General features: G+C 29.0%; 3 protein-coding genes across 3 annotated transcripts; all 3 read right to left on the reverse strand.

The window, feature by feature from the left end:
• Nucleotides 1–1,182: 1,182 nt before the first annotated feature.
• Nucleotides 1,183–3,811, reverse strand: LOC132922637 (peptidyl-prolyl cis-trans isomerase-like). Its single transcript, XM_060986255.1, has 3 exons — nucleotides 3,528–3,811; nucleotides 2,343–2,559; nucleotides 1,183–1,553 (listed from the first exon to the last, which is right to left on the reverse strand). The coding sequence occupies exons 1-3, from the start codon at nucleotides 3,726–3,728 to the stop codon at nucleotides 1,342–1,344; spliced, it is 630 nt and encodes a 209-aa protein (XP_060842238.1). The 5' UTR covers nucleotides 3,729–3,811; the 3' UTR covers nucleotides 1,183–1,341.
• A 1,970-nt stretch (nucleotides 3,812–5,781) lies between these two features.
• LOC132922638 (peptidyl-prolyl cis-trans isomerase-like) lies at nucleotides 5,782–7,835 on the reverse strand. Its single transcript, XM_060986256.1, has 3 exons — nucleotides 7,558–7,835; nucleotides 6,173–6,389; nucleotides 5,782–6,109 (listed from the first exon to the last, which is right to left on the reverse strand). Exons 1-3 carry the CDS (start codon nucleotides 7,624–7,626, stop codon nucleotides 5,901–5,903), a joined length of 495 nt encoding a protein of 164 aa, XP_060842239.1. The 5' UTR covers nucleotides 7,627–7,835; the 3' UTR covers nucleotides 5,782–5,900.
• A 1,181-nt stretch (nucleotides 7,836–9,016) lies between these two features.
• Nucleotides 9,017–13,123, reverse strand: LOC132922639 (prefoldin subunit 1-like). The gene is made up of 4 exons (XM_060986258.1): nucleotides 12,911–13,123; nucleotides 11,628–11,750; nucleotides 9,464–9,592; nucleotides 9,017–9,401 (listed from the first exon to the last, which is right to left on the reverse strand). Exons 1-4 carry the CDS (start codon nucleotides 12,935–12,937, stop codon nucleotides 9,279–9,281), a joined length of 402 nt encoding a protein of 133 aa, XP_060842241.1. The 5' UTR covers nucleotides 12,938–13,123; the 3' UTR covers nucleotides 9,017–9,278.
• Nucleotides 13,124–13,142: the final 19 nt, after the last annotated feature.

The following is a 13,142-nucleotide window of genomic DNA, read 5'->3' on the forward strand; positions in this document are numbered from 1 at the left end:
TTAATAATTAACATTATTTGAAAATATATAGGTATTTAAACTTATTAATAAATACAATACTTTTTTAGGTATAATTTATTAGATAATTACTTATACAGTATTTGTCACAAGGCTGTAATTGAAAAAAAATTTCGGGGTGGTCTAACATTTTTAAATATTGGTCGAAAAGTATTTAAATACTTAACAAGACTGGATGTACGCTAGTAAGACAGACACAATACATGCAGGTGTAACATCCTCTGAAGATGCCAGCGTAGTATTTGTTATCTCTTTCTAACACACGCACAACATAGCAAATTTAACGTTCACAAAAATGACTATAATTATATTATAGTCCGCGGCGCAACGAAAACTGGCTCGGTGACCCCCGCGGCCCACCTGCCATAAACCGGAGGTTAGCCTCAAACTACAATGCGCTGCGCCACTGCGATGTTTACACAATAAACGCGGCAATTAGTTTTGGAAGAATGAGGACCACAGTAGTGGAAATGGCCGTTTGAGTCGTGCCAATCTTCGTTATAATTTCTCAAATTAAGAGTGAAATAACCTATTATAAAATTTAAAATTAAGAACATTATCTAGGGCATCTCATAAGCGTTTTATTATATTTTTATTTTAAAGTGAGTTATGAGTAGGTACTTTAAAGTTGTAAATTGTTTATACATCTTAAAATCCTAAACGAAAAAAATGAAGTCAAAATTATTATCCCAAAGAGAAAACATGCCAATTCTATACATCACCAAGTAATATTTTATGATAAAAAAGTTGCACAGTAGAATCGATCTGTGATGGATAATGGATAACACATACTGTAGAGAATATGGAATATGTCAGTATATTATTTTAGTTAATAGTCATCCAAATTACAAACTACTTAATGTATTGTTCTGGTTGTATTAATATTATCTGAACACTTTCACTAATACACCTCTATTATTTATAAATTGTATGCTTCATCAATGCTACATTGCCCTTAAATAAATAAATAGGTTAAATATGATACATAATATTGACCAGTAAAACAAAAATTGTACAACTATGTAGCATTGAAGTCTTAAAACAATTTATTTTGAATTTAACATTAGTAAGGTTATAAATTATTATGTAGATATTTTTAGGCATTTCTTAAAACAAGCAGGATTAAGAATTTTGGAAGGTTTACAAACATGAATAAAAATGAAATACAATATTAACTATTTAGAATGTATTATCAATTTGTGTATCCAGAATACCACACACATAAATGCATAAAACACTTTTAAGTAGACCACATATTTGACATTAATTATTGTTCCAAATTATTTAATTGATACGTTTGACATTTAATTGTAAAACAAAAAATTAACTCAATTGTCCACTATTAGCGACAGTGATCTTTTTGGTAGTTTTACCACTCTGGGTACCATAGGACTCGATTTTCTTGACAACATCCATACCATCGACAATAGCACCAAAAACAACATGTTTGGTGTCCAACCAAGATGTCTTAACAGTGGTAATGAAAAATTGACTACCATTTGTATTGGCTCCAGCATTGGCCATAGACAAGATACCTGAAATATATTTTATATGTTAAATAGTTCATTTAACTACAAGCGGTATTAATATAATGTCTCTATAAGCATAGGTTAATAAAATAATTAAAATTTAACTAAATACAATTTAAAATTAATAATAAGAGATAAACATTAATTTTGGAGTATTTATTTTAAGACCTAATGTTCTATAATCTAATAGATTATTAAAATGAAGTTTTTTTTTTAACGACTATATCTAGTCATAGAAAATAATATAACAGCTATCAAAATTTTATTGTTTATTGAAAAATATTTTAGTAGACCTTGACATTTAGCCAAGTTTGGCATGTTGAAACCATAGTCATATAGAATCCATATTAAAACACATCTATGATCCTACCTACGATTTATCCTATCATCTATGAGCCTCTGACAAAATGTAAACAAATCAATCAACTGTTTCGCTTCTAGTATGTTCTATTATCTATATCTATCTAATCGATTTGCACAATTTTTTTCATCAATGGGGAAAGTATTTAGTAAAAGGATAAACTATTTATTAAGAAATGTTCAAATGTATAAAGTAGTTGTTGTTTTATATTTCTTATAGTATTAAAGCGATGTAAATTGTCATATGCAGTCCACAAAGGTTTTCATATTCACACTATTATAAAATATTTCAACAATTTAAATTTTAACTTTAAACATAAAATAATAGAAATAGAAATTTAAAATAGTATTAAATTTATTTTTATAACCATTTGGTTTTTGCACGAGGTATAGCTAATTAAATGCATAAGACAAAAACAATTAAAAATAACTCACCAGGACCAGTGTGCTTCAGTGTGAAGTTCTCATCTTCAAACTTGTTTCCGTAGATGGATTTTCCTCCAGTGCCATTATGGTTGGTGAAATCTCCACCTTGGCACATGAAGTTGGGGATGACACGGTGGAAAATGCTTCCTTTATACCCAAAACCTTTTTCGCCTGTACACAAGGCACGGAAATTTTCAGCTGTTTTTGGTACAACATCACTGCGAAGCTAAGTATGAAAAAAAGTATTAGTATTTAATTATTAAGTATTATTAATTACTGTATATTGTTATTTGATATAAAATATAGAATATGTAATAAATCAAAAAAACATTGTTAGCTTGTTCAACCCAATAAAATCATCCTTATTCAGGAGTTATAAAAATGACTAGAATGTCATTTAAATGACAAGATGAGCATAATATGATTAAAATAAATAAGTAAGTACACGAGAAAACAATTTCACACCATCTAAAGTCTATAAAATCATTTTATTTCTAACTCTCAGAGAAGAAATCATTTTCTCAATAATCATCGTTAAACAGTACATGAACAATGGGTTGCACGCCAATAGCTATTACACTCGTGTCGATGTAAAACACGTGATTGAGATTGAAAATCAAAATCGAACGTCTTGTCGTTATAATATTCGTAAACCGATCGAAAAAAAAATAAGGCCTTATGGGGAACCCATAACGAAAATATATTTCTCCTATTGTTAACAGACCTATCTTATTTCAGGACGTCGTAACTCCTAATACATTTCCAGTTGCCGAAACGAGAGAATCATCGAAAACGTTTAAATGTATCATCATATAGATACGATTCCAAACGTAGTCACGGAACACAAGATACGAAATCACTATCAAGGTATTTTGGAAGCGTTCCAAACGTCCGTCGCAAGAATGTCCTGACATCCCGTCGAGATCGAATGCAAATCGAATACAATTCCGTTCATCGATACTTCCATAATAAATTGTCATTAAGGCGTCAAGCGAATCGTGGCAAAGCGTACGAGAACGTGGAAAAACGAAAATGCCTAGTATGTTAGATAAAACGTGTGAAAACATAAATTCAGCAAGAAACCCATGTACCCATTCGATGAGTGAAGAAGATATCTGTACGCGATTTCGCCATCTCGGCGTTGACTGTTGAAAACAGACCGACCAAAAAAAAATTCGTGGCGTCTTCACTTACCTCGATCGTGATGCGGCCCAATTGCTCACCATCAGCAGTCATATCGAAGAACACTTTTGGGAGACTCATCTTGGTAGATGAAGGTTTTGATTTCGTAGAGTATAAAAGGAATGAAGCAAGACCTCCGGTGTACGAGTGATTCGGAGTGGAGCAGTATTGGAATTGTCGGCGGGTGAACAAGCGAAACGTGGTAGACGCCATTGTGTTGCTCTCGTCCGGTTTCGAGGTTATGCAGCACACAGACGCTACTACGTCCAAAGAGAATGGAAACTCGTTAGCGACTGACTGATGAGCGCGCGCCTATCATAACGTAAATTCGTAAATAGCTGGGACTCTGGCAGTCTGGCACTAAAGTCTAGGACTATTTAGGACAGACTATGGGTTGTCACGGGCCACGGCGGGGTCACTGCAGTTGCGTACGTCGATAAACTTTAAACAGTCTCTTGTTAATATTACTAATAAACTCAACGGCAGTCTCAACTACTGAACTACTCAATATCCATTGTGGCGTTATCTACTTAGTACTTGCCATTTGCTTTCTTAGTCAACATCAACACGCCAATTGTCGTTATGGAGGTAGAGTCGGTGTGACCTCTGTACGTCTGTACCAGTAATTTTCAATGAGCCCTAACGTACCATTCAATTTGAAACAAAAATTAACTGTAGTTTGATGCATTGCTATTGCAATAACATTTTTTACATACTTTTTTTAAAATTGCACACATGAAATAGAAAACTAATATTCTTAATATAAATTAATATATGACTATCAAAATAGTAGTTTTTTCAATTCATTACTGCAAAGATTATTCTCTGCCTAACATAGTAACAATTTATGAAGTTCATTTTTATTTCAAAATTAAATTATGTCTTGAATGATTACAATTATTAAAGAGGATCCAGCCTTCCTGCCATTATGTTGGTTAATTTACTATATTTATTTGAATGTTGTGTAAGGGCTCGAAAGTTGATGCATTTTGCATTTTTTTTTTTTGAACTTTTTGGACGATGCTCTTCTAGCCACAAATGTTTCATTAGCACATAAATCTGAACAACTAGTTTTTATTTTGCATTTTTTGGTGTTTATTACTGTTTAAATCGTTTTCACTGATTTCACATGTGACATGTCACATTAGTTCACATATTATCGTTTCTTATTGACCATTATGCCGAAAACTTCTTAAAACTTTGAAATTATTATGGACTAAGATTAGTACCTATCCAATTTTATCTCACCAATTACAGTTGGTTTTCGTGTTGTAGTAAATATTATTATACACGGCTACATTTTATTATTTTTTTCTAATATTCGATTAGTATCCGATTTTATCTCCCCGATTACAGTCATGGTAATTGGAATTCATATTAAATGAATTGAATATAAATTCTACTATACAATAAGGGCTCAAAATTATTTACTGTACCGTAGTTGAAAAATTCATGTTGGTGGCCTGCTACTAAGGCTGACTCTAAGAAAATACTTATGTACCAGCCACCATTTTTCATACAATAATCTTCCTTGTTCTTGATTTGAAATGATAGATGTAACTGTGCTCTATCTGAATTCACGATTAAGCCATATCATACTAACTCATGAGTCATTTTGCACTTATCATATCCAAAGGAAAGGGTGGAGGGAACACCATTTTTTTTTTTTTTGCAGTACAGATGTGTAACATAAGTAATTTATTTTATTACATTTAAAATAATATGTTCTTAGCAAATGTATACAGAGCCAATTAGCCTGGGCCATGACCCAGTTGGCACAGGCCGTATTCGGCCCATGACTCCAATACTCAGCTGTAATAAGTTAATAATATAAAATATATTATAACTTGTCAATTACTACTTTCATAAATTGTACAATGTATATTAATTATAATTATTAAATTATTTATAAATACTTCTGAAACGTAACTTGTAGCTTGTTTATACTTAATTATTTTTCTTTCAAGTGTTAGGCGAACACTCATTTAGATACATGTATTCTAATATTTAATGGGATTAATTGTATAGTTTATTTAATTGAAAGATAAAATAATTTAACATCAGTTATTTTAATTGCTATTTATTATTTTTTTTAACCACTGTTGTAACACTAGATGAAAAAAATGTAGAAGAAAACTAGTTAATAACTGTTTATGTTTTTTTTTTCTTCATCTAAAAATTATAATCAGCTTGTTATAATTTTCTAAACAATTCAAGTTATTGATACATCAAATTAAAAAAAAAAAAAAAAACAAGAAGAAGAAAATATGAGAAAATTAATTATGTAATAAAAGATGGAATGTTTCATTTAATGAATAAAGTTAACATAAAATTTAGCATATTTTTGAACGAAAATGTTAGTAACAGAATATGTGTAAAAAATGCTTAAAGTTCTCCACTGTTAGCTACAACGACTTTCTTTTTGGTCTCTCCTGTATCAGTTCCATAACTCTCCAATTTTTTTACAACATCCATACCCTCGGTAACAGATCCAAAAACAACATGTTTACCATCTAACCATGTAGTCTTTACTGTAGTGATGAAAAACTGACTACCATTAGTATTTGGACCAGCATTAGCCATTGATAAAATACCTATAAAAACAATGATAAATTAGCTCATTTACTTATAATAAAATAATCAATATAAATTCATACCGGGTCCAGTATGTTTAAGGGTAAAGTTTTCATCACCAAACTTAGCACCGTAAATGGATTTGCCTCCAGTGCCATTATGATTGGTAAAGTCACCACCTTGGCACATAAAGTTGGGGATGACACGGTGGAAAACACTACCTTTATAACCATAACCTTTTTCACCAGTGCACAAGGCACGGAAATTCTCAGCAGTTTTTGGCACAACATCTTTCCGTAACTATAGTAAAAAAATTAATTTAATAAAAGCTAGATTACGATATTTAATTTAAAGCTTATTTATCATTACAATTCATAATAACAAATAAAGAAAATGAATGTACATTTGTAGTAAATCAGTCAGGAAATGGCAATTTTTTTTTTTTTTTAAATGGAAATAACAATAATAAATTAATAACAAAAACAAAATAGGAAGTATAACCACTAGATCGCTTCTGTTATCAAGCACTGCACTGTTAGACGTAATAAAATAAATTCACTCATCAGGCATCAATTTTAAAAACAAAAAGTAGATTAGTTATCTCGTCATATAGGTGTTTGAAAAAAAAATATCTAATGTTTCTTAACCAATATAATATTTCAACTGAAAATATTAAATTTATGTCATATTGTCCACATGCATAAGTTATACTTTGTAATATTTTAAATTAGATATTTCTAAACACTCCTCAGAATTAATGTAATTGTAGGGCCATAGAATACATAATCATTCAATCTATTCTGTGGTAGGGCCTTCCAAATGAGTACAAAACTCTGAAAACCAGTGAGACGATTCACTAAAGAACTGGAAAAAAGGAGGTAGGTGGTTTTTTTATTTTTGTCTTGATGTAGTGCTTGTACACATGTGATATGTGCCTCATAACTCGCAAGGTAATTAATACAAATGGCAGGCTACAATAGAATGCGATTATGATAGTACACTATTATTATAGTGTGTAAAGAGCATGAGAAGGACCAGTTACACGTTAATATTGAATTAACCTTAAAACATGTGCTAAGTTGCAGAATAAATAGCTATAACTAAAAAAAAAATGAACAAATATTTTTTTTTTTAATAATGATTAAAATTTGTTATTATTTCCCTCTCCCTCTCTCTCACAACATAGAATCGTTGAAGATTTCCGTTGCAACGTCAAATCAAAATGAAATGTTGAACTAATCTATAGATCATAAATTTCAAGCGGTGCATCCACACCTACTCCTAAAAAATATTTTTAAATCACAGGTAACACAATTATTCCTAAAACTATTTGGTTTTTTTTTTAAAAATGTTGCTCAAAATGTATAGACGCAATGTCTAAATAGTAAATACTTTGCCCGTCCATTAATAATATAACTATATTTGTTAATGTTGTATTGTTGTCATATACCAGTGCGGACAAACTTACTTCGATGACGATCCTGCCGGCCGGTTGTCCGTCGACGGTCATGTCGAAAAATACTTTCGGGTTGGCCATTGCGTGGTCGGTCTATACTAAAGAGGTATAGTAGAGTTAGCAACCGGAAACGGTGACGAGAATAAAACGTAACAACGGACTTAAGAGTCGTACGTATGAAGTATATTAGGTATGAGTGGTATGACTAATGATTATTCAGTATTAACTATTAAGATATTCATTATTCAGTATCCAGTATTCACTATTCTATGGTGCGGGGTCTGCACTCTGCGCCTCTGCGGAAATATCGGAAGTCGGGATTGGCGCGGCGACTCGAAAATCGTCTTCAAACTATCGATATATCCGGTTATTCGATAGCTGCAATGGTCTATGCACTCTACCGTAAATATACATTATGTTGTACGGTGTATTCGTACAACTCGACGAGGCGGTAATCTACAATCGTATATTTTTATGGAACATCGATTCTGTAGTCAGTCAATATGGCGTCGGCCGTCGGTTAATTGGTGGTGCGGTGGCAGCGGGGTGGTTTTAAAATCGATGAGCCGTCGCGTCGTCGCGGAACGGTGTAAATTGTAAAACTGTAAAATTTGAAAATACGGTGGAACACAGAAACATGGTCGAGCGGGACTAGCTGGCACGTATTCAAAAATTAAATTTGAAATTTGTATTCTCCCTGTGATTGGTGTAATCCGGACAAAACCGTAATCGAAAATCGAGATTCTATCTAGCCATTAATTGATCCTCCGATTAATAAATAATACTAAGTTGTACGAATGCAAAAATATTATTTTGTAATTTCATATTTTATTTGCATTTCATCAACTCATTTAAACTTAAGATTTTTTTTTTTCGCTTTAAAGTAATAAATATTCTTTTATACTTATAGAGCCTAAAAATGTATTTTAAGATTCTTCACGAGTTAAAAATATCAAAAAATGCCCAAGCACAATTTTTTTAATTTTATGTTGTATTCTAAAAATATTATTCCAAGAGATTTGAAACTTCAGCATTATATAAGTAGTGATATATAATGTTATGAAGTATTTGAGTCAAAGTATTCTTTACATCACTGATGATATCCATAAATCATAATTATATATATATATATGTATTATGTTACCTAGCAGATTTTAATATTTTCTATACTCTGTGAAATTTTCAATAATATATATGTTAAAAGGTATATTACTTATTTTAAGGTATTTAACATTTATACTATAATTCTATGAACTTATTTACGTCGTTCTACTATACTGGAACTGTATGGACAGTTAATAACGATAATCCATGACATAAATATATAATATTAAAATAAATAATTTTTTAATATAGGTATGTTATGCTTATAGAAAAAAAGTATAAGTTCAATCAACTGTATTAATAATAGAAAAACTATAAATAACAATATAAATGAGTATGAAATATCATAAATAAAAGCAGACAGCCATTGAATTTAAATTAAAATGTTTAATAAATCTAAATTATAGTGATCTATAAGTCAACAGAGTAACTTCCCGTTATTTTTTTTAAAAAATTGTGTTATAATGATTTTATTTTAAGTAATGTAAATTAGTTATTTTTTTTGGTAGCCAGGTAAGTAAACAAATGTATTGTTAAAAATTTAAGTGATGTGTTATAAAACAAAAAATATCAACTGAAGAGTTAAGTTAATAAATTATAACTAAAAAAAAAGCCAAATTTAAATTATTTTAGTCTTTAGAACTGCCTGGTTGATTTTCCTTGTCGCCGCCAACATCCCTTTTGCGTTGCACCATTTCACGCAAATTGTTCTCACTTTCTTTCAAATTTCCTTCCAAATATTGTTTAGTATTCTACAATAAATTAAATCAATAAGTATTTTATATTTAATTTTTATATTGTAAAATATACTTACTTCTAAGACAGTAATTTTTTGTTCTGTATCACTGTTAACCTTATCTAAGTTTTTAAATACATCATCTCTTGGTGTTAAAACAAATGCACGACCTAAAGCTTCATATGTCTTCACATCTTTTGGTATTTTCTATAAACATAGAATAAGAAAAACATCTTAAGAATCTTTTTGATAGCAAATGCTTAGTATTTTAATAACTATTGAAAATTATGGAAAATAATTTTGAAAATTTTAATACAAAAAAGTTTTATAAATTATAATCAAGAGTCAGGACCAGTGCCACAATTATCGGGAGTGTTGGGTGTGCAATTCACAGTGGCCCCGATTTTGAGGGGCCCCTAGATTAAAAATCTCTTGTACAATATTCCTACTATAATCTGTAATTTACATATATTTATTATTTGTTTTAAAAAAAGAAATAATTATATCTTTACTCTTTTGAATTTAGAGAATAATTCAAATTACGAGTACCTATGTGAGAAACCAGTTAAATGTATTGTAATACAGTGGCGCCCAACCCTATTACTAGGTGTAGCAGTCGCTACACCTTGAAAATAAGGGGAGGGTGGGTACTAGGTAATGGGAATGATAACATAAAATAATTAACTTGAAATATGTTCATTATTAATTATTTTTATAAAATAATGATAATGTTATTGTATTTTGTTCATGCTTTATATTTCGTAAACCGTTTGAAATAAATAGTAAACCACCTATACTGTATACTATCATAGATTTACATAATACTCGAAAATAAATTTTTATTTTGAAGGTTTTAATGAATTTAAAAAATATAATGCCTGTTTCATATTGGTATGAATGTATATTAATGTATATTGGTATATCTCTTTAAAAATTAATACACCTTATTCTGACAAAACACAGATTATATTGGTTGGTACCATAATATTTATTAATATTATCAATTAAAATAATATGATAAAATGTATAAAATAATATTATTTTGACTTTTGAGTTTATAAGGGGGTGGGTGGGTGGGTAGAATTATTTTTTGCTACACCTGAAAAATATATATTGGGCGCCACTGGTAATACAGATAATACAGTACAAGTACCAGAATGCGGATATAGGGTATAGTCTATAATTGAAACTTCTTTTATTATTATTTATTATACATAATTGTGTTGGTGTGTATACTCTGTAATCAGGGGACGTATTTAGGAATTTTGTGCCCCAAGTAAGAAAATCCTAGGTACCATATTATATAAAAATGCTCTACAAAATCAAAATTAACCACCTGGGGCAGCTCCCCCTAAATACGTCTCTGTGTGTAGTGTGAAAGTCATGACTCGTGACAATATTATGTGTCTTACAGTAATAACTAATAAGACATAATAAACTATCTATCTATAGAATTTTTGTATTACTCTATCTGATAATAATGAATTGGATATAAACAAAATTGTTAATGACTGCTGCTGTAAAAACAAAAAGAGTTAATTATTTTTATGTTTAATTTTATAAAAAAAAATAAATTCAACTAATAATTATATTAATATGATATGTGAGAAAACAATATTTTTAAAGTTATAATAAGATATGACTGTTTTTCATTTTTATTATTAGGTAAGGACCCCGGTCCGGAAATGTTCACATGGGCCCCTTATATTATCAAGTTATGCCACTGGTCAGGACTGGCTTTTCAACTCTTTCAGCGCCCAGTGCAAGAATTATTTTGGTGCACAGTGGCTTTGCACACATTGGTCATAATTAAAGTCGGCCCTAATTATAATAATAATTAGGCAATTACTTATAAATAGGTAAGTATTTTAAGCTTAGATAATTAGGGTAAAGTACTGGAAAATCTCAAAATAATGGCCCACCATTCTGCACATTTATAACTAATGAACTACTTGTTCAAAATTTAAATTTATATACATAAATATTTCCATTTTTTATTAGGAAAATGAAAGTGGAAATTTAGTTGTCAATCAAATATGAAATAGGTAAAAAACTTAAAAATTAAAAAAATAGTTTTTAATGGACTACTAATTAAATAATTTAAAAAAAAAACAAAAATTAAAAACGTTTATACATATTAATATAATGAATGTGAATTGTTAAAAGAACAATCCTATTCTTATACACGAGTATAAATAATATAAATACAATATGAATGTTACATATTTATAAATTTCAATACCTCTAGTTCTTGCTTAGTAAGAATATTATGTTGCTTTGTACGACGAAGTGTATCAATTTGCAAATCAGCCAATTTTATTTTTTGAGATGCATATAATAATTTTTCATGAAGCTCTTTGAATGCCTGAAACAATCGTATAATTTACAATAATTAACTGTGCTTTAGTACAATAATGTAATCATAGTTGTGTAATATTAATCAGTGTATTTAACAAAACTATTGTGTATTATACATGTTTCTATTTAATCTTATGAATTAGAATTGGAAATATTGATTTTAATAAAATTGTTAATTTGATTAATTCATGATTGCAATAAGCATAATTTATTTTAATTTTAAAATGTATTGTTATGTCAAGATATATAATATATATTTATAATATAAATAAGTAAATTATAAATTTAAAATATTAATGAAGAAATTGAAAGCCAATAGATACCGTCAGCAAATCAATAAAGAAGATCGTGTTTCAGATCTATAAGACACTACATTAAAATTAACATGATTTTTTTAACAAATCTAAAAGGGAATAGTGTTAGATTACTTATATATTATATATATAAGCAGAGGGTATACTATATAAGTTATAACCATTCGTCATTAGGTGTTTTGGTGTATATATATAATTTTAGAGTATACGACCATAGCCAGAAGGTATACAGTATTTATTCGTAATGATCAGAAGGTATATTCATATGTATATGAAATTAAATTAAATAAATAAATAAATAAAAATACGGCAACACGGTGTATACCCTCCACTACAACACTGGCTGTATGCCATTGTATAATAGTGATTAGAATTTTATCCTAAGTATTAAATCATGCGATAATGTAATGACAATATTCTAAAAATAATTATGATAATCTACTTATATATGATCATCATTCATAAATATTAAATGTTTTAGTTGATATAAATTTAACAGAATACATATAATATTTAAACTAACATTTCTTAAAGGTAATTACATAATAAAAAAATTCACAAAAACCAAATAATTTTAATGAATAAATATAACAAAATATTCTAATTTTCTGTATACTATTTATTTAACAATAGATAGAAACATTGGAACTTAGCATTTATTTTAACAGAAATGTTGGTTTTTGTGGATGTTGGATCATATAGGTACCTATGTTACAAAACAACTTTTTTATCTATAAAAATAACGCTTATTATTAATTGTTGGTCTATTAGATGATTTATTTAATAACACACACACTGTATGACATCTTAGTTCATATTAAGTAATAACAAAGTAACTAATGGTTTTACTTACATTTTTCAAGTCCATATCTACAGCCATGTTTATGATTTTAATTTTTATTATAAAATATTCAGTAGTAAATGCAATATAATTATTATAAATCCAAATAAAAATATTTTAATACACCTTAAAATAATTAATAAGGAAATTTAGAAAATACAGTTAAAATAATAATACCACAATATATCCACGCGATGAACTATGTTAAAAGACCATTTAAAGCATGAACTAAGATATCTAGTTA

This window comes from Rhopalosiphum padi, chromosome 2, assembly GCF_020882245.1.
Source record: "Rhopalosiphum padi isolate XX-2018 chromosome 2, ASM2088224v1, whole genome shotgun sequence".
NCBI lineage: Eukaryota > Metazoa > Arthropoda > Insecta > Hemiptera > Aphididae > Rhopalosiphum > Rhopalosiphum padi.